Source organism: Monomorium pharaonis, chromosome 5, assembly GCF_013373865.1.
Source record: "Monomorium pharaonis isolate MP-MQ-018 chromosome 5, ASM1337386v2, whole genome shotgun sequence".
NCBI classification, from domain to species: domain Eukaryota; kingdom Metazoa; phylum Arthropoda; class Insecta; order Hymenoptera; family Formicidae; genus Monomorium; species Monomorium pharaonis.
The window spans coordinates 9826160-9849469 of NC_050471.1; the positions used below are offsets into that span (position 1 = coordinate 9826160).

Genomic DNA, 23310 nt, shown 5'->3' on the forward strand with positions numbered 1-23310 from the left:
AATATGACGTATATAAGAACATTTCAAGAAACATTGCCATACAGAAATTCTACATTAGTTTTCATTAAAACATATTAGTAAATAAACATATGTAGTTTCTAAAGAATTTATGACAATAAATGGAAATAAATTGAAATTTGACATAAAAAATATAATTTTTTAATGATATTATTTCACATTATAAAAAAAAAGATATATCCTGAAGGAAATACGTAACTTTACATCGTGTTAAACTCATGCAAATAAAGTAAAAACTTACAAATTACTTACATAATCAACATAAAAAACAAGCTCGCATGACCAAATTAATCAATAAATTTGTGGAGAAGAGGGAAAAGTTTATTACCCGGAGTATTTTCTATGTAATATGAAAGATTCTCTCGCTACGTTTAAAGTTGCGGTTCCAGTGAAAACTTTCGACAGTTACGGTAATTCCATCTCCTCCACTCTCTACAAACTCGAAACAATGTTGTCTACAGATTCCAGTCATACTTAATCTGTAAGTAATAGACAATCAAATTACGAGAATAAGCAATTATCAAGTTCTTGATAACAATCCATTAATTTCTACTTCATAATCGATGTCAACTAATACCATCTGATTCTGACTAAAGTAAAGTAATCTTTTTTACAAGGTAAATACAACAAAAATCAAAGGAACTGAGAGATATGATTCTAAATCTTCCATAATAAAAAAGATATTGTAATGCGTCGTTTTGATATAAAATCATTAATTTTTTATATTATATATACCTACATGTAATACGTGCATCAATTATAAAGATAATTTTATCATTTTTGAAATTAAATGTAATATCTGGATCTTATTGGCCGCTGTAATTGTTTATACGTAGTATGCATTTAATTTGACAATAGACTCATCTTTTTATCATAAATTATTATGATAAAGAGCCCTTGAAGCAAACATGTAACCGTTTAAATGAATTTAGATTGAAGTTCTAGATAGATACCTAACCAGCAATCTTTCATCTCTCGACGTGACTGATGCAACTGACATTAACCATCAGCGAGTCAGTGGCGTGAGATTCAATGGCAAATGATTTAACTGGGAATGCCTAGAGGCTGTCTACCACTTCAACTAGTTAGATGATAGGTTTACTGAGGGTTGGGAGAGTACTATGACGTACTCCAACCTCAAGAAGATAATCGGAGGAACTAGGAATTCCGTTAAGACGTTACTGGACAGTTTGCAAGTTTCTTGATAGCTTCCACGATATTTGTCCTTACTCGGTCGCAACCTAAAGGAATTTCGGTCTTATCATTGTTAAATTATTCATTCATAAATTATGCTATATTTAAGAACAGATATTTTATAACAATTTCCAAATAAACGTATCAAATTTACAAAAAATATCATGTTTCAAAAAGAATATTGTTAAATCGATTGCGAGCAATTACGACAAACGTCCAGAAGTACGAAAAAAATACATTTTAACTGTATTAATTCAAAGCAATCGGTAATTATAAGGCACTTTTAACTGTAAAGTGTGTAATTTTAATCAAATTAAATAAATTATACAATATATTGACCAAGCATTAAAATTATATATATATATATATATAAATTATTGTATCTCTTTGTATATTTAATCATAAAGGTTAATTTAGAAACTTTGCAATTTACTACAATTAAAAATATTTTGTTTTTAGTAAAGGTTGAATATTTTCTTTCTGGGAAATAGCTACTCAAACAACCATTGATTGAAAAACCAGTCACCCGTACGCAACGTGGAATATTTTACGATATTTACGAACACTATTTCCCGTACATGAAGTGTAGCATGTTCTGTGGCGTTAATAGTAGAAAATATTGTTTCGTCAGATAAAATATTTAAAAAGCAAAGAGGGAACGCATGCATGCGTGTGTTGACGTTTATACGAATACGTTTAATCGACTAGTTTAAAAGAAATTTTTACATTGGTGTATGTATGTGAAGAGTAACGGTATATATACATATAATATTTTTAATATTATCATAAAAATGACTATCGAATGAATTATTGCAACTCCTCTTTCCATCCACGGTTTAATTTCCCGTAATGACTTCATATTTTCGAACATGCCAGTTTATATTACTTTTAGAGTTGTTTACAAAATAAATATCTGGAAATAAACATAGCAAACTACGATATATGTATATATATATATATATATATATATATATATATATATATATATCGGTAAATGTTTTTTCAGTTTCAACTTTCCTATCTGAAATTTAGCATATAAATACAAGTAAGCTCCAGGATCAATATTTTTTATTTTACTTGTTTTTTGTTGACTTTAATCCGACGTTTCAACTGGAATATGGTCGGCATCGATATTTGCATATGCCAACAACGATATCGTCAGTTTAAGAAATAAATGCGTATAAAATCCGTGTAATCCGGATACCGCATTGAAATTTGAGCATAAAATCGACCGCCGCCTCATGATTTTGATATTAATAACGCATATCCCGGAAACTAACGAGATATATAATAAGCAATAATCCCGGAAACTAATAAGATATTTGCTCGTACGACAATACTAGTTAATAAAAGATAAGAATAAGAATCTTCTGTATAAAAACGAGACAAAACATAAGCGTACAAGAGCGACGTACGTTTAATTTGATTTGTCTCCCACCCTCGGCTTTTCGCCCGCCGCGAAAATATTATTGCAGCAACATATCTTTCAATCTTGCTATTGCTTTCGTTTATAGTGCGGACGTCGATTTACATATCTGTTCAATACCGTCGGACGCAGTCAACACAGCGGCAACCGAAGCAATTGCGACGCTCGATAGTATCTACGATACGTCAAACACGGACATCGGACCGTCACTTCGATCGATCACGCTGGATTCCGGGACGATAGTATAAGTTTGCGTAATCGCAGTTACCCATAGTCCGTTTCACATTTCTCGCGATTCGCGGACCTCCCGAACGGAGAGCGCAAATATGAGAAATATTCGCGGCGAATTATTCATCCGCATCAAAACCGCGAAAATATCGATGCCCGCTCGTTCGCTCGCTGAAGATGGACTGAAATTCGAAATGGCGCGCGCCCGAGGGTTTGCGCTATGATAAGAGGATCGTATGACACTGTTACATGAGCGAGCGTCGTGAGTGGGCATCGTTTGCGACAGTCATTGAGATAACAAACCCTTTGTGGTTGGAGTCATTTTACAACATCGTAGGGGAGAACCGCGACTGCCGCAGCCATGCAGCTGTTGCTTTCGCACGTGAGAAAAGATGCAATAAGATGCTACGAGTTTAAAAAAGAATGGAGGTCAAGAATTGGAACGCTGCAGAAATTAAATATAATAAATATTTTCAAAACCGTTACATGTATAAATGAATTCTCTTTTCGCGAAATATTAATTAAAACAAAGCATTATTTATCAATTAAGCCTATAAATAAATATAGCTTCAATTGTAATAATAAAAATATATTAAAATAGAATATAAAGTTAATTATTAAATATGTTAAGTAATTTTAAAAAATCTTGATATATTTTTTTTGCAAGTAAGGCCTAATAGTTATTAATTTTATTTTTACGAGATTTACGTTCAACTTTCCGTCACATTTACCTTAGTTTCTTGAATTGGATATTCGATCAAATCAGAATTTCCCGGCACATCCGACAATTGTTACTGAAGACATTTCATTCTGGGTCAAGCAATCAATATAACAGTAATGGTTTCCAATACCAACAAAATAATAATGCACGTGCATTGTACGTGCTTCTCCTAACAATACCTCTTAACAAACAACAAATTATAATAATTAAACTATCATATTTCGCTAACAACTTTAGATTTATGTACATATATAATATATATAAGTAATAGATATAAAATAGAAGAAAAGAAAGATTACATAACTATAACAAGAACTTTCTGCTTATTAATGTGTTTAATTAAACAATTAGAATATTTTAAAAATATTTACAAAATATCTTTGTCACAAAATTTCTTGCATACAAATATACGCCATGTATATTCTTCTGCAAATATTCAATTACGCAAATCAAATATCCAATAAGGTAACATAAAAACGTTTACTTGGAATAAAATTAAATTTAAATAATATACACACATTTTATCAACTGTCAGAAAATTATGTAAATTATATTGTACTATTCAAGCAATTTATAAGACGGAGAAATATTTGAGTAGGACATGCGGTGTACGGTAGCAATGATCCTTCTCAAGATTCCGTAGAAGTTTCTTGCTGATAGCCTGCCAAGTGACGACCGCGGATTGTTAGACGACGCACGGGTCTCCATATATTTTGGAAATTCCAGGAACGTGACTCGAGATACTACGAAGATATTTTGGTGTCTAGTTTGTCAAGTGCTTTAATCAACTAAGAGGTTTAACAATTATTATATGACTGAATAATTAGCGCAACAGCAATATATAATATATACAATGTTATAGAAAGAACATGAGAACGATTTAACATCCAGTTCAAACTAGGAACAAACTAGGAACAAACTAAACAATACATAACAAGATTAAACATTACTATAAACTAAGAAACATTTTATATCAAAATAGATAATATGTTATTTTTAGAGAGCTAACCTAGATCAGTTTTCATGCAATGTGTGGCGTATGGTAGCCGCCACACAATGAATTTGATGAATTCACGTTATACACAATTACGCATTGATTACCGAAACATCATTAATTCATAAATAAATTTGTTTTATTTATTCAGGTGTATCATTTATGAGTTAAATTATCACTCATGTTCTTTAATTTATACATTATTGTTAATAATTAATTAAAAATATTAACATCCAGTTTTATATTGTAGTAAAATATCACAAAACATGAATATTTATGTAAATTTAAAAATAGCAACATGGTATTAATTAGTATAAAGGCCATACATAGATTGAGGTTACAAGAAGATTTCAAATTAAGTTGACTAACTTTAGGCGTTTAATTAGTACTATATTTCTTATTAAAGTAAATATGTTGAAATAATCGTTTATCCATAATTAAGATCGTTATTAATAAATATCAAAGAGAAAGAGAGAGAGATAGAGAGAGAGAGAGAGGGGGGGGGAGGGAGGGAGAAGTAATACAGTGGTTGTCATTAGAGTGAAACTTCCTTCATTCCAAACACATCGACATTGAGATAATTACGTGACGTAATTTACATAGGAGGCCTAATATGCTATAGTCACTTCTCAGAGTGCAATCACAGTTATGTAATCATCATTATGCAATGACAAACTAGTCCCTTTGCCAAAGCCAATTACAATTTCTTGCTTGTTACAGCAAACCTAAACCAAGCGACGAAAAGTTGAATTTAGAGATGACTTAATATATGTTTAAATACGTAATGTGTGTCATATAACAAAAAGTCATATAAAATTTTTAAATATTTTTTAAATATAAGTTCTGTTTTGCAATAATTACTTTTAAAAGTAATATTCCAAAAGTCCAATTTTATTTTTATTAATAAAAACAATATAATTAAAATCACACACACACATCACACACACAAGCGACTACTATTTTAGAACAATATTTGTAATTGTCTTCTATATTTCAAAAAGTAAATTTAAATTAAACTGAAAGTTACTGAAAAACAAATCTATACGTAAAAGAAAATATACTAAACGATATATCAGTTCGCCAAAATATTATCGATATTTTTAGAGATTGACATACATACGTTGTTTTATTATATTTTATCACATGTTTAAATGGATTTTCCTCGAGTTTTACAATGTTATATGGCCGCATTTATATTGTACGCACATTTACCCTTCGAAGTCTGCGAGATTTGTTCGAGAACCGTAATCATCGCGCTATTTTAGTACACGCAAAGAAGACTCGATAACTCACGAGGCTCGTCGACCCTGACTCAAATTCAAACAGAAGCCAGCTGTCGCCCATTGCCTAATCTCGAAGATGCATCTCGAAGTTCCAGGTTAAAAGAGAGATCGACAAATCCGTAAAAATTAAATTTTCAAATCTATAAACAATTTTTAATATCAACTCATTTGATTCCATTTTCATTTAATGTGCGATCTTTTGTAAATTTATATATTCAACAAAACATATACCTGTAAATAAAAGTAACATGTAAATAAAAGTAAAGAAGAAGATATTATATGAGCCATATAGGTATTATAACTACGTATTATCTTCTATTCTTAGATAATGAATTCTAGTAATCACTTATAAAATCATTTATTTAATAGTCTACTATTATTATGTATTATGTCACTAATATGCCAATACACAATAGCCAATACTTGTATTTTACTTTCAAGCATTTTGAAATTTATTCAAAGTACACACTTGAGCATTTAAGTGAGATGTTATACTAAATTTTTTTCTGGATACAGATAAGTCGATCTAATTGGTGTAATTTAGAAGAAAAACAAAGCTTCTGAATCCTTTGAATCTTGCATGAATGAGTAGCTCGAAACGAGACATTTTTCGTCCGAACGACTAGGAGCAGCTTCTCCGGTCGTTCGTAGATACATCGATTCGTTATCGAGATATTGCTTTCGTGCAGCCGCCGACAAGGAGAGTGGTTGGATTCACGAAGATTTATGATTTCACCAAACGTTCGCCAATTTTTTCTCTTTTTTTGACTTTCTACCTACGATCGTCTCGCGTCACTACGTTTGAATGTGCACAAGCGTAAAATGAGAAAGCGTTTGTTGTGCATTATTTTTGTTGACGCGAAGAATTACAATGATAATAAAGTAATATTCTTATAATTAATCTTTTATTGATTGTTTTGTTTAAATAAGTAAAAAATATATAATAAATAAATACGAAACAAAGAACCAAAAGTTAAGTTTTAATTTATAACAGTACCATTGTTCGTAATATTAATTATTGATAGAGTTAAAAAATGTAATATAATATCCATTGTAAACTCGAAGTGCAATGTAATAGTCACATTAATTAGGTTTCGCCGAACCACATTTATCACTAAAAATGGTTATTCTGATTAAAGTGAAAACCGTGATCGTCGTAATAAAGGAGTCCATTCTGCGTTCCTTCCGCTTTACAGCTTCGATTCTTTTGTAGGCCAGTCTGAGAAAATTTACTATCTTCTCGCGGTATCCTTAACCAACGAACCGAACCACCGGGATGTATCAATCACTCGAGAGAAAGAGAGAGAGAGAGAGAGGCCTCTCCTACTCCTTCAAAAAGTTCAGTCATGTTCAAGCTACGAAGTTGCATTAAACTTATACATATGAAACGGGATAGAAACATATAGTACTTCTGCAAAGTTTCATAGTGTAGGATAAATATGAATGAGGGGATAGTTTCGGTAGTCATGTTTGCTATTATTCGATAATAACACTAGAATTTTTACAAGGTGTACCAAAATTTATCTACTAAATGGATTATTCTAAACATTATATATCTTCTTACGTTATAAGATTTGTGTTACTGTTATTACTTGATAGACTAAACAAAAATATTATTGCGATTTACCCGCCTTGGAGAATAAAAGAATTGTATTTGTTGAAGCATCTCAATATTCTTCGATAAGCTATTTCATAACTTTTAATGACAATTGAATTTATAATATTAAGGTTTATTATATGTTTCTCAATTCGTGAAAATAGTGCAACAATATATTTTGATAAAATTGTCTTTTTTATGATAATTTTGAATAAATTCTGTAAGTGTAAAAGATACGGATTATGTTGCTAGTATTCATGTATGGATAATATCCTGATCGTGCCATTATACGATTCTAGAGATAAGTCGGGTCTAACGCTCTTTACTTAACTGGGATTTCATTCGAAAGGAAACGATGTTTGTTCAAAACATTTGCCCCAGGATACCAGAGAATCGTGGATCAAAGGTTTTCCTCTGTCCGGAAAGAGTTCGCCATTCCAACACGCTCGCCTTTTTTCCCCGTATTATCAGCGAACGGTGCGCAGCAGTAAAGTGAAATCTGGCTAGCGTGTTCTTGCCGCGAGCAATCTTGTAAAAGTTCCCCCGAAGCTCGCTTAAAAATCGATTTTCCCAGAGAGATACGATATGTACGTGTAGGAAATCGATTATTGGTCATTGAACTGCCGCCGCGAAAATGATTGCTCTCTCAATATTCTGGTCAGCGATGCGAGACTTGCGGTTTAACGCACATACTATGATTGCCTGATAAATTATTTATCTACGATTAATTCGAACGTTGTGCTTTTCCATAACCAATCACAAACTTTTAATTCATAAATGTGAACGAGATACAAATAATGCATTGTGCTTTTCCCTTTGCACAAATATTTATTGCAATTAGCAGAATTTATTATAAATATTCGTAATAATTATTTAACATTTTAATTTAACGTAAAGTCTAGTTTTTTTTAAATAAAATTACTTATGTAGACTAAAAAATTACTTTTTATTTTATTAATTATGGATATATTTAGATATTATTCTTTTAAATCATCAATATGTACTTTTTTTAGTTCAAACTCTATTTATTATTATAAGAAAGCGACTTACCTTCCAAAACTCGTTCACAAATTGTCTGATTTGGATACTGATCGGGATAATTCGGGCTATAAAATTCCTTCTTTGTCGAGTCCCCGACCACAAACTTCTCGCAGGGGACTGGGACATGTCTAATTTGACGTCGTGGCATAGCGATGTCTTTCGTCATCGACGTCATGTTCTCCAAGTTCCCGCGCGAGACCATTTTGAATGATCGTGTCTTGGATGTTGGAATTATCTGCACACATTGTAAAGTCACATTTGAATTTACATGCGTTTTATCACGCGCAAAAAATACACACTAAAATTAAAGCTTCAAATTAGAGCAATCACGTAACTGCTTTTTTTTTTAAAGAAATGTAAAAGGTAAAAATTTTTATTTCAAAGTTTATAAAGAAATTTTCACTTTTCACATTTCTATCTTAGAAAAAATGTTACATGTTCGTTATTAGAATTCATGCAATGACATTTTGAAAAAAAATGTAAGACAAGAGTGTAAAATATTCACATAAGCAACTTTAAAGTGAGGAAACTCTTCGCGGCTTTTGTCATTCCAAGGATGTTCTGTTAATTTGAACTACACAAGATTGAAACAGGATCAATGAAATATAAGCCTTTAATTCGAGATATCAAGCCGTTAATTAAATGGAAGCCCGATTCCACTTTGGGCAACTGGCATTGTAATAGCGCTAAATTATAGTTATCGCTCGCATTACAATATTGGAAACGGCACTGAGTAATTACGACTATTATGTCGTTGTGAGAGATTATCGATATCGATGAGAGATAACGTATAGAGGAATCTGTACTATTGTTTAATACTGATATCTTACATAATGTTTAAATTATTCACAAGTTTAAAAAGTTTTGCAGAAATTTTTAAAAAATTTGTAAATAATTGGCACAAAAAATTTATAAAAATAGACTTCTACAAATTTCTAATTCCATTTAATTATCAATAAAATAAAATTTTAATAATTTATTATTGTTTTAATTACTATAATTTTAATTACAGTCATATCCAATCCTTAAGAACTTAACTTAAGAAATTAGATTCTATAACGTAAAAAAATAGAAATATGTGAGAAAATCTAATTACTAATTTTGAGACCTATTATTTTCCACATTAAGAACATCTGCAGCCTTGATAACGATCAAATTTTCAAATAATTTCTACTAGGTATATGAGATTTGAAAATACGAATTACGTCATAAGAGCTTCTAGAAGTCGATGAGATTCTCATGAGGTGATAGCCAATCGCCGACGACTTCGAAGACGATGATTCGATGGAAATCCGATTGGACGGATCCGTCTGGCTCGTTTCGTTACTCCTGGAGGAGATGGACGGGTTATGGCTTGTGATCTTTGCGTTCTCGGTATCAGTGGCCCTCGGCGCCCGTATCCTCCTCTCGTCTTCATCTTCTTCGGACCTCTCGACCACGCTTCCTAGGAAACTCAGATCCGATCGAGTTCCAGGACTCGATCTGTCTACGCTCCAAGAGCTAGTTTCCGGGAGCTTGCTATTCAAGGATCTAGTCTCCCTCGCGGGATGCTCTAGACTCGAAGACGGCCAGGATCGTGGCGACGAAGATCGACTAGTTTTTCGAGCGCTGTATGTGCTCCACCGCGGATCTTCAGCTTCTCCCGTGGATGATCCAGTAACTGAAATAGCAATGATATCGAATAATCAAATAATGTACAATTGGTTTTAGAAATTTTTTAAAAAATTTCTATTTAAAACGTTTTCTTATAATAGTCAGTCATTAAAATCTTTTAATCACGTGTTATTATATTTAAACATTTTGATACAGAATAATACCAGATAAGTTGTAAAGTTAACAATTAAAAGCGACGCTGGTTTTTCTCGCGTAATTAATACAGGCACCTATTCGTGAATTTTTTGCTCGGAAGGATAACATAGATTTCTTTATCACATTTCTTTCAGTGTAATGCAATTCAATGTCTTATTTGTCTTAATTAATCACAGTATTCAATATGGTTAAAAGGAAAAAAGTTTTTTTCAAAAATAGCGAATTCCTATAACGCGGTCGAATAGAGTGGTGATATATGAGTAACACAATCCAATTAATCACAGCATTCAGATACAATTAAAAAGACAAAAAGACGTATTTTCCTTGAGAATAGTCGATTTTTCTATTTTAACGCGATTGAATAGAATAACGATGTATGAATAGCATGCAGCGAAGACGGTAACTCTCTAAATTGGACGATTCGAATTCCATTCCTGAAAATGAACGCGATACCAACAATGCTCGTGACCGCCTTTTTAACTTTCCGCTGTTCTCTTTTTTAGCTTCTAAGCTTTTTTAGCCCGGTAACTAACGAGATTTAACGTTGTCGCTCGCCTGCACGAAACTGCAGGCTACTTGCTCCGGCAATAAAGTGATCTGCCTTGATTTAACGAGTAGGAAAGTGTCAGCCTTTCATTTCTCTTATAAGAAACTGTTTGTCTAATTTAAATAAAATTTATTGCTACATACTCTTTAAAGTACAACCAATAAAAAGTCAGTGAAATCAGTGAAAATACACTGATTTTCAGTGGTAGACTTATAACTTATCAATCAGTTTAATTATAAATACACTGATCTTGATCAGTAATAAAATACTAATATTGAAGCAGAAATCACTAAAAAGACAATGAATATTCACTAATTATCACAGATATAAATCTATCACTGCAAAGCAGATAATACACACAATTCTCATTTGGAGAGCAAATAATCGCAGAAAAATACATAAAAATATTTCAATAATTATTTATAATAAATTTTTCAAAAGCCAATTAAGTATCTTGATAATTAAACATATTTTGGCTCAAATAATCTCATGAAAACAAAAGCTCAGGTTAATACATTGTCTGACTTTACAGTTAATTATTCTTCAATGTAAATAATATAAATATGAAATATTCCGAAATGCCTCTCTGCTGCTAAACAACAAAGACAAAATTAATTTACGTAATAATAAAATAATATTCTACAAAAGAGGAATACTATTTCGTGCTACCATCTTTCTGTCGGATATTGCATTTTGGAAAACAGGGCGGTGTACTGCATTTTGTGTAACATTCAAACAAGAGCATCTCAATATGAGATTTTAAAATGTCCCTTTTTTCCTTTTATAAGGTCGATACGTGCCTTTCCTCCTCAGGCTAAAACTTGATAATCTCATACGACTGCACCTCTCGTTGCATCTCGGTGGCTAAGTTGAGTATTTTACTGGCAAGAATTTTACTGGCAAAAGCTCTCATCGTGTCTAGCATCATGAGGGGATTGCTCACAAATTTTTAAGTCGATGTCTTACAGAAGGTGTTCCCTTCATTGTGCGATTTCATAGGGTGATAAGTTTCTGGCCGGAGAGTGCTTTTATCCTGCACTTCGATTCTAATATTTTTAAAAAATCTACCGAACGATATTTTTCGAGATACCAAGTATATAACAAGTTTAAAATAATTTATTAAATGTACACGAACAAAAGTGAATTATTGTATTTTTATTTAATACTGTGATAAGATACTGTAATATTTTCAACTCATTTATTTAATATCGCTACCTAAAATAACGCAAATATCAAAAAAGTACATACATCTTTGTAGATAAAATTATTATAATAATAAGAATTTATCTAGTAATAAATTAATGGACCGTGGAATATATTATTATCGTTCATTAATTGTTGCAATTACTTTCGCAAATTTATTCTTCTCGAATGCACCCAGTATTTATTAAATCAGCGTTTCTACGGCGATTACTTCCTTACGATTGCCTTGCAGCTCATAAACAACGGGCTTTATGCATTCCGACATTATCGGTTTAGAGACTAAAGGCTGAATGGTTCTTATCAAGAGTAACCGCGCACCGGATAAGGTCAAAATTCATTCGCTCCATTTACCATTCATTTCCTAAAGACAGAATCGGAACGTAATAGCGCTCACTCAGTTGTTCAAAGTGGAGTTTGCAATGAAGCGTGGAATCGGTAGCTTCATGTTACACAAGATCAAATAAGAGAAAACAAGATTTTTAATTTCTTGAATTTATAAATTTACAAACAAATCTTCTGTATCTTGACAATTTTTAATCAAATTAACGTGAATCAATATCATATTTAAATGATTTTTACTGATGTAGAATTAGTTTGAGTTTAGAGATCCAATATATTACAATGTAATATTGTGAGAGAAATAATATACGCGTAGTACGTATATATACGCTTCTTGAGAGGACATCGTGTTTAAGGAAGAATTTAAAGTGAAGCATAGAATCGATAGTTTGTTGTATCTATGTAGAAGATCCGAGTCAGAAAAATAAGATTTTATATTTTTTGAATTTCTAAATTTATAAACCTTTTAAATATTTTGATAACTTTAAACCAATCATATTTAAATAATTTTAATTAATATATTAGATTTAGTACTATTTCAATATTGCAATATAATATTGTGAATTATATATGCACATTTTTCTTTGAAAAATAGAATATATGTTGAGTCTTCATTAATAAACTGCAAGCCAATTAAAAAAAATTCCTTAAAAAGATTTGTTTTTTTAAATTTTACTATTGTTGGTTGTGTAATATATCAACAAACGTAGCTGATAAATTTCTAAGTAAATAAATAAACTTAAAAAACGTCTGATTTCTTATTTACATTTTTCTCGTGCATTGTGAAATGTCGACGAACCGGTTGCCGAAGTAACATCGCTAAATTTCGAGAATTTTCTACAACGCCATGTTTCTGAGGCGTCGGGTTTCTAAAAGCAGGAACGACGGCGGAAATCTACATCCACCTGCAGCGAGTAAATCAGATCCTCGCCTACTAGGTGTCTCGTTCCCTCCCGCTCGGATATCTAGTCTCCCGCGTCTCGGCAAACAATTTTGTAGCTTCTTGTTTCTCTTCTGGCGCACGACTCTCTTTTACGTTAGTTCCTCTTCGTCTCGCGTACAAGGATATTGCAGCGTGCCCGCGATAATCCCTTTTTTACTCAAGACATTCATCGCGCTGTTTACATCATCACTTTTTCTTCAAAGAACCCATGTTGCCCATCTCATCTAGAAAATGACGGCATTGTGCGCATCTCGCGTGAAAACGAGCGACACTTTTGCTTCTGTGATCACCTTAGCAGTATAATGTTAATGATACATAATTAAAGAGATAGAATTGATGATAAAAAATTTGTTTCTTCTTATTATTTATTAACTCTTAACAATCTAGGTTTCAATAACCGTGTCATGTCTTAACGATGAAATTTCTTCTGTTTTTGTGTAATGTATTTAAGCAATTTATATGTCCTGGAAACGAAGATTAAGTTGTTTCTTTAGAATTGATTGACGGTAAAAAGGATTGAATAATCGGCTGGAAGTTATTGTTTAACTTTTGTATAATTCGAAATATTATATGGATAGATAAATAAGTTATCAAATAAAATTAAATAACAAGAAACAATACTCAAGTGTACATATCAAACAATAATATATCGAAATTTAATAAAAATGAAAAAATATATATAATTGAGAGTTTAAATGTATCTTAAAAAATTTTTTAATGTTTATAAATTATACATAAGTAATCACTAAAACTCGTCACCTAAGAACGGAGGTTATATTTAAGGATAGTTAAAGATTCTGTACGTAAATACTATTTTTTGTTTTCATGATATTTCCTTATTATACGATATTTCAAAGTTATTGTGCTTGTAAAATCAAACTATATGTAAACTATTATTGTTATATAAATTTAAAAAGTAACCTAAAAAAATAATCTAAAATAGCATAGCTTGAGTAGTGCTCGAAATTAAGGAAGACGTTCTCTGTGGTAGTTATTTATTTTATAATATGCAACATTTTTCTCGAGCGGATCCCTTTGGAATTCGCTCTTGAGTCTTAATTAACTTTGCGTGAAATACAAATTCATTCATGAGATTAAAAATGTTTGTAGTCTGAACGATATCCGACCGAACAAAGGGAGTTTAATAAAATAAAGCCGGTAATAAAATAAAAGCAATTGTGTACGATCGTTAAATATATAACAGTTGCAAAAACTGCGTAATTAAAAAGTAATTAAATAATAAATAAAATTGCCAACTAGTAATAATACAAGTATTTGTTTAAAAAATATCACGAACTTGTGTACTTTATCGCATTAAATTTGCAGAAATAACAATGTCATTAAATACATTTTTTCATAATTTTTTAGTTATAAGCTTTTATGTAAATAGTGATGTGATTTAAACAATCTTCTATGCGTAGATATAATGTAGTTATATTAAATGATACACGTATTAAATCTGCGCTAATATTTATAATAAAATTGTGATTGTGATTTTAACTTCAATTCCTATGAGCATAGCGTAAAACAAAATCCATTTTTATGCGTTGCAGTTGCGAAAGCAAAATACGTGCTACGAGAAAGCATGTCAGATTACGAAAGGAAAGAGTTCTCACGTCTGAAATAACTTATACATCTCAATGCATACGTGCAAGTCTCACAAGTTGATAATATTTGACGTTCTCTTGAAATAAAATTGTGAATCACAAACAAAGTAAATGACGATTCTATCCTTCCTAAACTCAAAATTTAATCCTATTTAATTTAAAATATCGTCATCAAGTATTTTGAGAATGCAAAACAAAAAAAATTGATTATAAATTTAATTGTTATTTTACTAAAAAATCGTAAAGAATTTCTTATTTGTTTATGAATGTTATGATTTTCATTATTTTTGTCATCAGGAACCAGAATAATCTTTATATATTAGACCTAATGACATTAAGCATGTTTGATATACGTTTCAATAAATGGAATATGCAACAATCTTGATGAAATGTAACAGATATGATACATTTTTCATAATTTTAGTATTAAAAATATATAACCATATATATATATATATATATATATATATATATATATATATCACTCTCAAATATTTCTATTTAAAAAAGACGCGACGCCAAAATACTTTTACGTGCACTACGTGCGCAACGTCTTCACGGTATATAATATTTCCGTCCATCTGCATTTCGCTCTGAGACTGTATACGTATTTACAGCGCGTGGTCGCGCGTGTACATTGGTGAATACCATTACTCGTATAACTCCCCACAGCACTATATACTCGGAAAACCCACGAGGAATTCCATTTTCCCCGTTCCAAGTTACGAATCCTCCTAGATATTGTTTTCAAAAAAACACGAAAGAACGTGACATCCGTGCTTTCACTATATAGAATTGGAAACACGATAACGGTAGGTATGTCTTCACGTTTATGATCAAAAGGTAGAATTCTATAGATCAATTTCCATTTTAAAGTAGAAGAAAACCGTTTTTGCTCTTATAGATATATGTACGTATAGCGACTAAACTCGAACAACTGAAGACATTTCTTTTGTAAAAGAAAAAAAAACAAACAAACAAGACAAACAAAAATCTGTAAGGTAAAGTTTTTAAGAATTTATTTTTTCCGGAGTTTTTTTTTGATTGTTTATTTTTTAATCTTGCTAGAACTTTATACGCCGTCATCATAAACATCGTATACATGGTCTTATCTCCTGAAGGTTGCTCATAATCTCACTATAATCGATAATTTTCTAAGATAATATTTAACTAAGTTTTCTCACATTTATTAAATCATATATGCAATTATATACAACGTTTGGTTGTGTATGCTAACAAATATCATTTTTTGAATAATCTCCTATAGCTCTAGAATAAAAAACTTATAAAGAATTTCATATTTCCCATTTTCAGTTACGGATTCCCTTGATTATTATTTGTACAAAACAAAAGAAACAACATGCAAACATTCATGCTCTCACTATGAAAAACATGATAACAATAGGTACATGTTCATGTTTACGATCCTACAGATCAACTTCTATTTAAAAGGTAAAGAAAACCGTGATATCTGGAAACCCGGCTTTTGTAGGATCCTAGATTTATTTACGTGCAACGCCTGGAGCATTATACAACTGATAGAATCTTTGCAAAGAGAAAATAACAAAGAAAACGGACAAAAATTAAAAGTAATATTTTTAAATAAATAATTTTGACTCTTTTCTTCCGGACTCTTTTTTGGAGATATTATTCCGCCAAAATTTCATTTTTTCTTCTTGTCTTTTAATCTTGATCGAACTTTATACGCCATTATAAAATATATGTATAGCTTTATCTTGCGAAGATTGCTTGTAATTTCGCTATATAATCGATAATTTTCCAAGATAATATCTAATAGTCTTTTTCACAGCTATTAAATCGACTTTCTATTAAAGAGAACGTCCTTTATCCCGAAGGGGAACGTTGACATAAAATTGTGCTCACACGGTCCGTGGTTCATCGAGCTCGTCGACCCGTATTTCTGCCTGGCGTTTACCGTAAAACGAGATCACTCGATGCGGGCCCTTTGTTCTATAATAAAGTTAACGTTTGTTTGTTATCGACGACCCGAAAAACGCATTGAACGCACTTCCGACTGATTTCACAGTTTCTTTCCTTTTCGACAGATTCTTTCAGTAACAACCATTTCATAAAAACCCTTTTTGTCCTCTTCATAAAATACACTATAAAATACATTCAATAATTTTCCCTTCGTTATATATTCTCCCTCCCTAATTGCTGCTCGTTCTAATTTTATTCCTTCTTGTTCTGCTGCGAAAAAATAAAAAAATTTATGTTCAATAAACGAATTAATGAATTGCCTTGGGTACTTGGCAGTTATTTTTCCTAATATAAGAAAGTCTATAGATGAAAAAAATTATTATGACAACACATTCTGGCGGTGATACTCTTTTCTCCAGATTTATTTCGCGACTCTGGAAATTAGTTACAATACTTGGAAAGAAAAGATAGAATGCCATTCCTTTTACTTTTTATCAAGTAGCAAAAACCATTCCGCCGAGTAGGCTATGGAAAGGTCCATTAGCAAGCAATAAGAAAGAAGATGACAACATTACAAAGCATAACAAGTATAAACGCTATATTATTAGACCATTATGACGTCATTGAATCAAATTAATGTTAAATACACACATAATTTGTGTGTGTTAGAAAATGCTACGAACATAGATAAGAAAAAATCGAGAAATAATTAAATTATTTAGAACAAATATTTTATATACTAAAATGGTTTTAAGAATGGTTTTACTAAAGTATTTAAAATTTAGTTGTGCAGTGGATACAGATCTAAAAATAATTTTGTTAGACTTTTAAAATAATTATGTTGTATGCTCAAGCTGGTTGCTAGCTAGAATATCAAAACAATTTACAATATTGCTCATGCTCAAGCGTCCTTTATAATAATGTTTAACAACATTATTTTCCGATCTATGAATATATATACATATATATTTCTTAAACTAGACTATTTTTAGATGCTTAAAAGCATTTCCGTGTATATTTTCGCGTAAATTCCGACAACAAAATGTTTTATATATGGTCATTACTTTTCATACTTTATATCTTCCGTTCGTGCTGGCTAAACGCTACAAAAGGATGTTTATTGTCGTTCCTTTTTCTCCTCTTTATCCTGACATTTTAACGATCCTCACCGACACAAAACACATTTCGTCGACCGATTTCGATGATTCGCATTGCAAATCGCCTTTAATCTTGGCAAAACAACTATGATCATTTTATACTTTAATCTCATTGTTTCTGTTGGCAAAGTTTAAGAGTAACATCACCATATTTCTACTGATACAAGCTTTTTACACGCAGTAATATTGTTAGAAAATAATTGTAAATCTAAATATCGTCTAAATATCAGTTAAATTATTTAGAAACATGCAAGCGTAGTATCAATATATTATTTTGTAATGTATACATCGTCCAGCAAAAAAACTGACACAAATCAAAAATATGAAATGTTCTGAGGGAGAAGAAAGATTGTGTATATTTTTAAATTAATTATTTTCAACAGTACTGAATATAAACTAAATAAATTAATGCGAATAAAAAATTGCTTGTTTCTAGTTCTCCAGAAGTATTTTTATTTCTTTCGTTCTTTTTAATTTGAATTCAACTTGTCAATCATTTTTCCTGATTGAAGACCGATTTAGAACACAGTCCGTACATAAAACGAAATTCGAAAAACTTCGACTTGTATTACGTTTCTTGCGGATAAACAATATAGTATGTGTCACTTAAAAAAATATTTACATTAAGTTTATATTAAAATTATTTAAATTGACTCAATTTTATTCTACAATTCGACTATGATTGATCAATATTTCAGCGGCTAGCCGTTTTCACGAAGTTACAAAAGTAATATTGACCAGAATTTATATGGTGCTATGTAATAAGAATAACGTCGGTTCTTCGGAACAGCGATATTTCCTTGCGGACGATATTTTCTCTCGCGATATTTTCCTCGGGCGTCGAACACGATTCCTCGTCCAATCCCAATTCCCCGAGCTTCGCTTCTTTTATCAACGCAATGCGCCGCCAGCGCACTGACCAAGTCGGTCAGTCTCTCTGACCGGTTCACGATCAGGTCTGTCTCTAAATCACTTACTGAATAAATCTTTCCCGAGTCACGGCCAGTGCGCGACATGTTGAAATCGCTGCAACGAACGGTGCGAATTTATGACTAGGCGATACACATTTCGCTATCTCGTCTTCAACACGAGATTCATCTGTACGCCACGTACCTTTTATTATCGTTAAAAATAAATTTCAACATAAAGGATATGTTACCGTCTGATTTTTAACGAAGGTTTCAACTGTAACGTAATAATTTCAATGTATTTGAGATTTTAATATTTATTTTACAAAAAATATCTCTTTTTATTTTAGGATAATGTGAACGTCATCATTCTATTCGCCCGTGACGAACGAAGAAACTACAAACTCAAATTACCACGTATTTTCACCTTGTCGTAATAATGATTGAACGTCCATTACCTAGTAAACTCGGTACAGCCCGAAGAACCGTCAATAATGTGCGACATGTTTACGTTGCTTACGGAACTTGAAATTTTGCAGAAACATCGCTTCGATAAATTTACGAAAAGATTTTAATTACAAAAACGAATGAATTACATTATCGTTACAACGTGATTGAAAGTAATCGAAAATAATTATAAACAACAAGCATTTTCGTGCAAAAACAGACATGTTTAATAGAAACAAACATGCAGTCGAGTAATATTTGCATCAACATCCATTATTATTCCTCGTTATTTTTTTTTACTTGTAATAACCACATTCAATCTTCTATTTTGTTCTGTTACAAATGAATTTCTGACGCGTTTCCATATTTCGCGCTCATAGTTTTGCACTGGAATATGTGGGATCATAAAAATAATAAGCCAAAGGTAGTATAATTATAAAGAAAATGTATGTAAAAAAAGGATATTTATAACGCAAATATTTTTGGGATATGTTGAAAAATGTCCATTTAGAAATGCAGCTTAGAGCTGCCATCGTTTTTAAACTTTGCTCAGTCGCAGTAGTGTAATACACGAAGCGTTATTTTCTCATATAATCGCACGATTGTGAGACAACCGTTGAATGTGTTTAATACCAGACGAAATAACATGCAGGGCGACTTTACAGAAACAAAATACGTTTCCTTCTCGAATTTTACGCGTGCATTTCCCCTATTTTTCTAGTTACTGAAAAAGACGCACGGTATACGGGAATCCGTAAACGTCGGAAATCGGCATCCAGAACAAGTGGGAGGACATTTCTGTTGAGATTGCGAACTCAAAGCCAGTATCCGTTGTAAGATAGAAACGCAGCTTCGATCTTTTTCGGTCTTCGTTCGAGCATCCGAATCGCAATATCTTCTATGGTACTATCGATCACTTTCGCAAAGTAAAAATTTCTGTCACTCGCACAGATTAAAATTGTTTGTAAATAATCATATTATTGAATATTAATTGTAATGCAATTAGAAATTATAATGTAATTAATTTTGCACAAAAGGCCGACTTTACATTTAGCAAGTGTTTTAACAAAACTATATAGTTGTAATCAATTAATACTGTTTTATAATTTTATTACAATACAAGTTTTTTCTTATTTTTTCATGTAAAAAAGTCTTCTTTTCTCAATTTATTAATGCAAACAAAAATATATATATAAACCATATAACAATTTTTTTCAATCATTAATAAAAGTTAAATCACTTTATGTTATTTCTATGCGTTATTTTATCTTTTTTAGTTCCAATGTTTCATATTCTAATATATTGTACGTTTATTACAATAAATAATCACGAGTCTGAGAATTACAAGAAATAATCAAATTTTAAAACAGATTGTCTTTTTTTGTTTATGCAAGAGAGAAATTATGTCTCTTATCTCGTGTAATGCTCTTTTCTCATTTGTAAACATGTGAAGCGCGTCATTTGTTCCAAAACCAACAGATACTGATCGATAATTTTAGTTCCAGTCTCAATCTCGTTTGCGAGAAATATAAATTATTGTTTGTCGTTTTCTTCCGCACGGACACCGGAGTATTTCAGGAATCTGTTAGGGAAGAATTATAGCCGCTTTTCTACAGCACGGCGAACGCGTTGACGGCCATTCGGCTGAAGACAAAAACATCCAGTGAAAAACGAGCGCCTCACTTCCGAATATTTTTACGGGTCCGTCCTCAGCTTCGTGAAGTATAGGGCATATCGCTTTAATTTCTTTTCTTAAAGTGGGTAACTTTTAGATGCTTCACGGACCATATACGAGAGAATTATTACCAAATATCGTAAGACCTTATTACAATAATTTACATCTTTAAATTTATATCTAAATAAAAATAAGCCTAATTTAATCTGTTAAAATCTTTGCGCTAATACTTCTTGTGTATTTGATAAACTTGAAAAAGTATAAAATCACACAAAAAATTCAGCACAAAGAAAAAATTATGATTAAAAGGCTTAAATTTTCAGACTTTTAATTAATTGGATTTTCACGTATATCTATTCATATTCTTATATTATATTTACATATTTATTCTCATTAAATTTATGTTATAAATAATAAAAATATTAATATTTTTCTTTATATATAATTACAAAAAGGTCTCTATGAAAGAATTTGCTTTATGGAACGGTAATGCATTAAAATAAGTAAAATTTACACAAAATTTTATAATAGTAACAATAATTACGTTTAATAAATGAGTAAATATGTAATATGTAAAGACATTAATAAATGAGTAAATATGTAATATGTAAAAACATTAATATATAACATATATTAAATATAATCATCAAATTAATTATACGCACTTTCAATAAATTGGAAATGCAAACATTCATGCAAATATACGCAAATATAAATATCATTAGTAATATCAATTTAATATATTATATGAAAACGTTCTTCTAAATAAATCATTCTTTCATTCATAAAAAATAAAACAATGAGAGTTCAATGTAATCTGTATTGCAATAATCCATAAATTAGCTTTAATGAGTAAATTACACGTTAGTAACTTATTACTACTTTCTCCAAATCTTTCTTAAAACGAAGGAAATAACTGGAAAGATCGTACACAAGAGGGAAAGAAACTTCTCGAGTGGCCAAAAGTTTTCGCACACGAGAAAGTGTAAATGCGATAAGATCCTCGCACCATCGAAACGGAACATATAACACGAATATGTAAGTTTACCACTCTCTACTGATCTGCGAAACACTTTAAACTTACAGCGAAGGAAGACAAAATTCACGCCGCGTTTTATGTTGCTCCGTAAATGCGTTGCCTTCAATCGAGTTTTCGCAGTTAACATTACAGGTATTCTTTTTTTGTTCTTCTCTTCTCCAACACATCTTTTGTTACCATCCAATCTCTTCTTGGTTTTCTAAATCATTGATTTCCCCATGGAACAGATTCTATGCTTACTTGTTCAGCAAAATGTAAAATATTTACTTTTTCATTGAGTTTACAATACATTTTAATTAAATAATTAATATATTTTCAGTAATCGTTTTTTAAGATTATTTTATCGTAAGCTGCAATCTTACAAAATTTAACGTAATAATGCAAAAAAATATTTTATATGCATTTAAATAAATCAAAAGTATAAAGTAGTTCAAAGCCCTGCAACCTAAAAGATTTATTATTAAAACTGTCAACAATAAAATCTGGAACAAGAGTTTAAAAAATATTGTTTTGAGAAAAATGCATTATAAATTTTACAAAGAGTTTGTATACAAAAAACAATAAATTGTCTTATTCTGTTACATATGTATAATATACGTTTTTTTTTCGAAGATATATAAAATATTTGTCTTTTCCTCTTTTTCAAAAAAAAGTTTTTCAGTCTCGGTATATGGTTCTGATACGCATGTGGATATTAATGAGACATTTAGTACTCAAAGTGACTGATGCGCTGATCAATCTCGAATGCCGTCATATACTTTTACATTCGATCCAATGGTAATTCCTACTACTACGTTTAAAAATTTTCCTTGAAAATACAGATAGCGAGAAATGTAGCAATTTCTACTATTTTTATCCTACAATGTACATACATATTCCGATGCAAATGTTCATATGAGCAAATGTAAATTTTCGTTGCCATTTTGTGTCCATGACATATTCTAATAAAACATCTGCAGATAAATCTTCATATTTTTGTTTCATTGCTTTATCATTATGCTGTCCAATGATGCTTTTCATATATAAATGCTTGTAACGTGCGGTTAATAGGTCAAAATTTATTCGGCGCGCAGTTTGATAAACTTGAAAATTTATATAAAATCATACAAGAAATATTAGTAATCCAGCTATGACTGAGTAAGGTTATTTTTAATTAGTTTTGTTTTTACATTAGTTAGTCTATATTCTCTTAT

At 31.0% G+C, this 23310-nt stretch overlaps 1 protein-coding gene across 5 annotated transcripts in view; it reads right to left on the minus strand.

Annotated features, from left to right (window-relative positions):
- Nucleotides 1-23310, minus strand: part of LOC105839105 — a 142515-nt gene that overhangs the window by 59117 nt on the left and 60088 nt on the right. For all 5 annotated transcript variants that reach the window (XM_012685166.3, XM_012685162.3, XM_012685163.3 and 2 more), the window contains 2 exons: nucleotides 9708-10162; nucleotides 8512-8737 (listed from right to left, as the gene is read on the minus strand). In XM_012685166.3, coding sequence (XP_012540620.2) covers nucleotides 8512-8737; nucleotides 9708-10162 — 681 coding nt within the window. The remainder of the gene's footprint in view (nucleotides 1-8511; nucleotides 8738-9707; nucleotides 10163-23310) is intronic.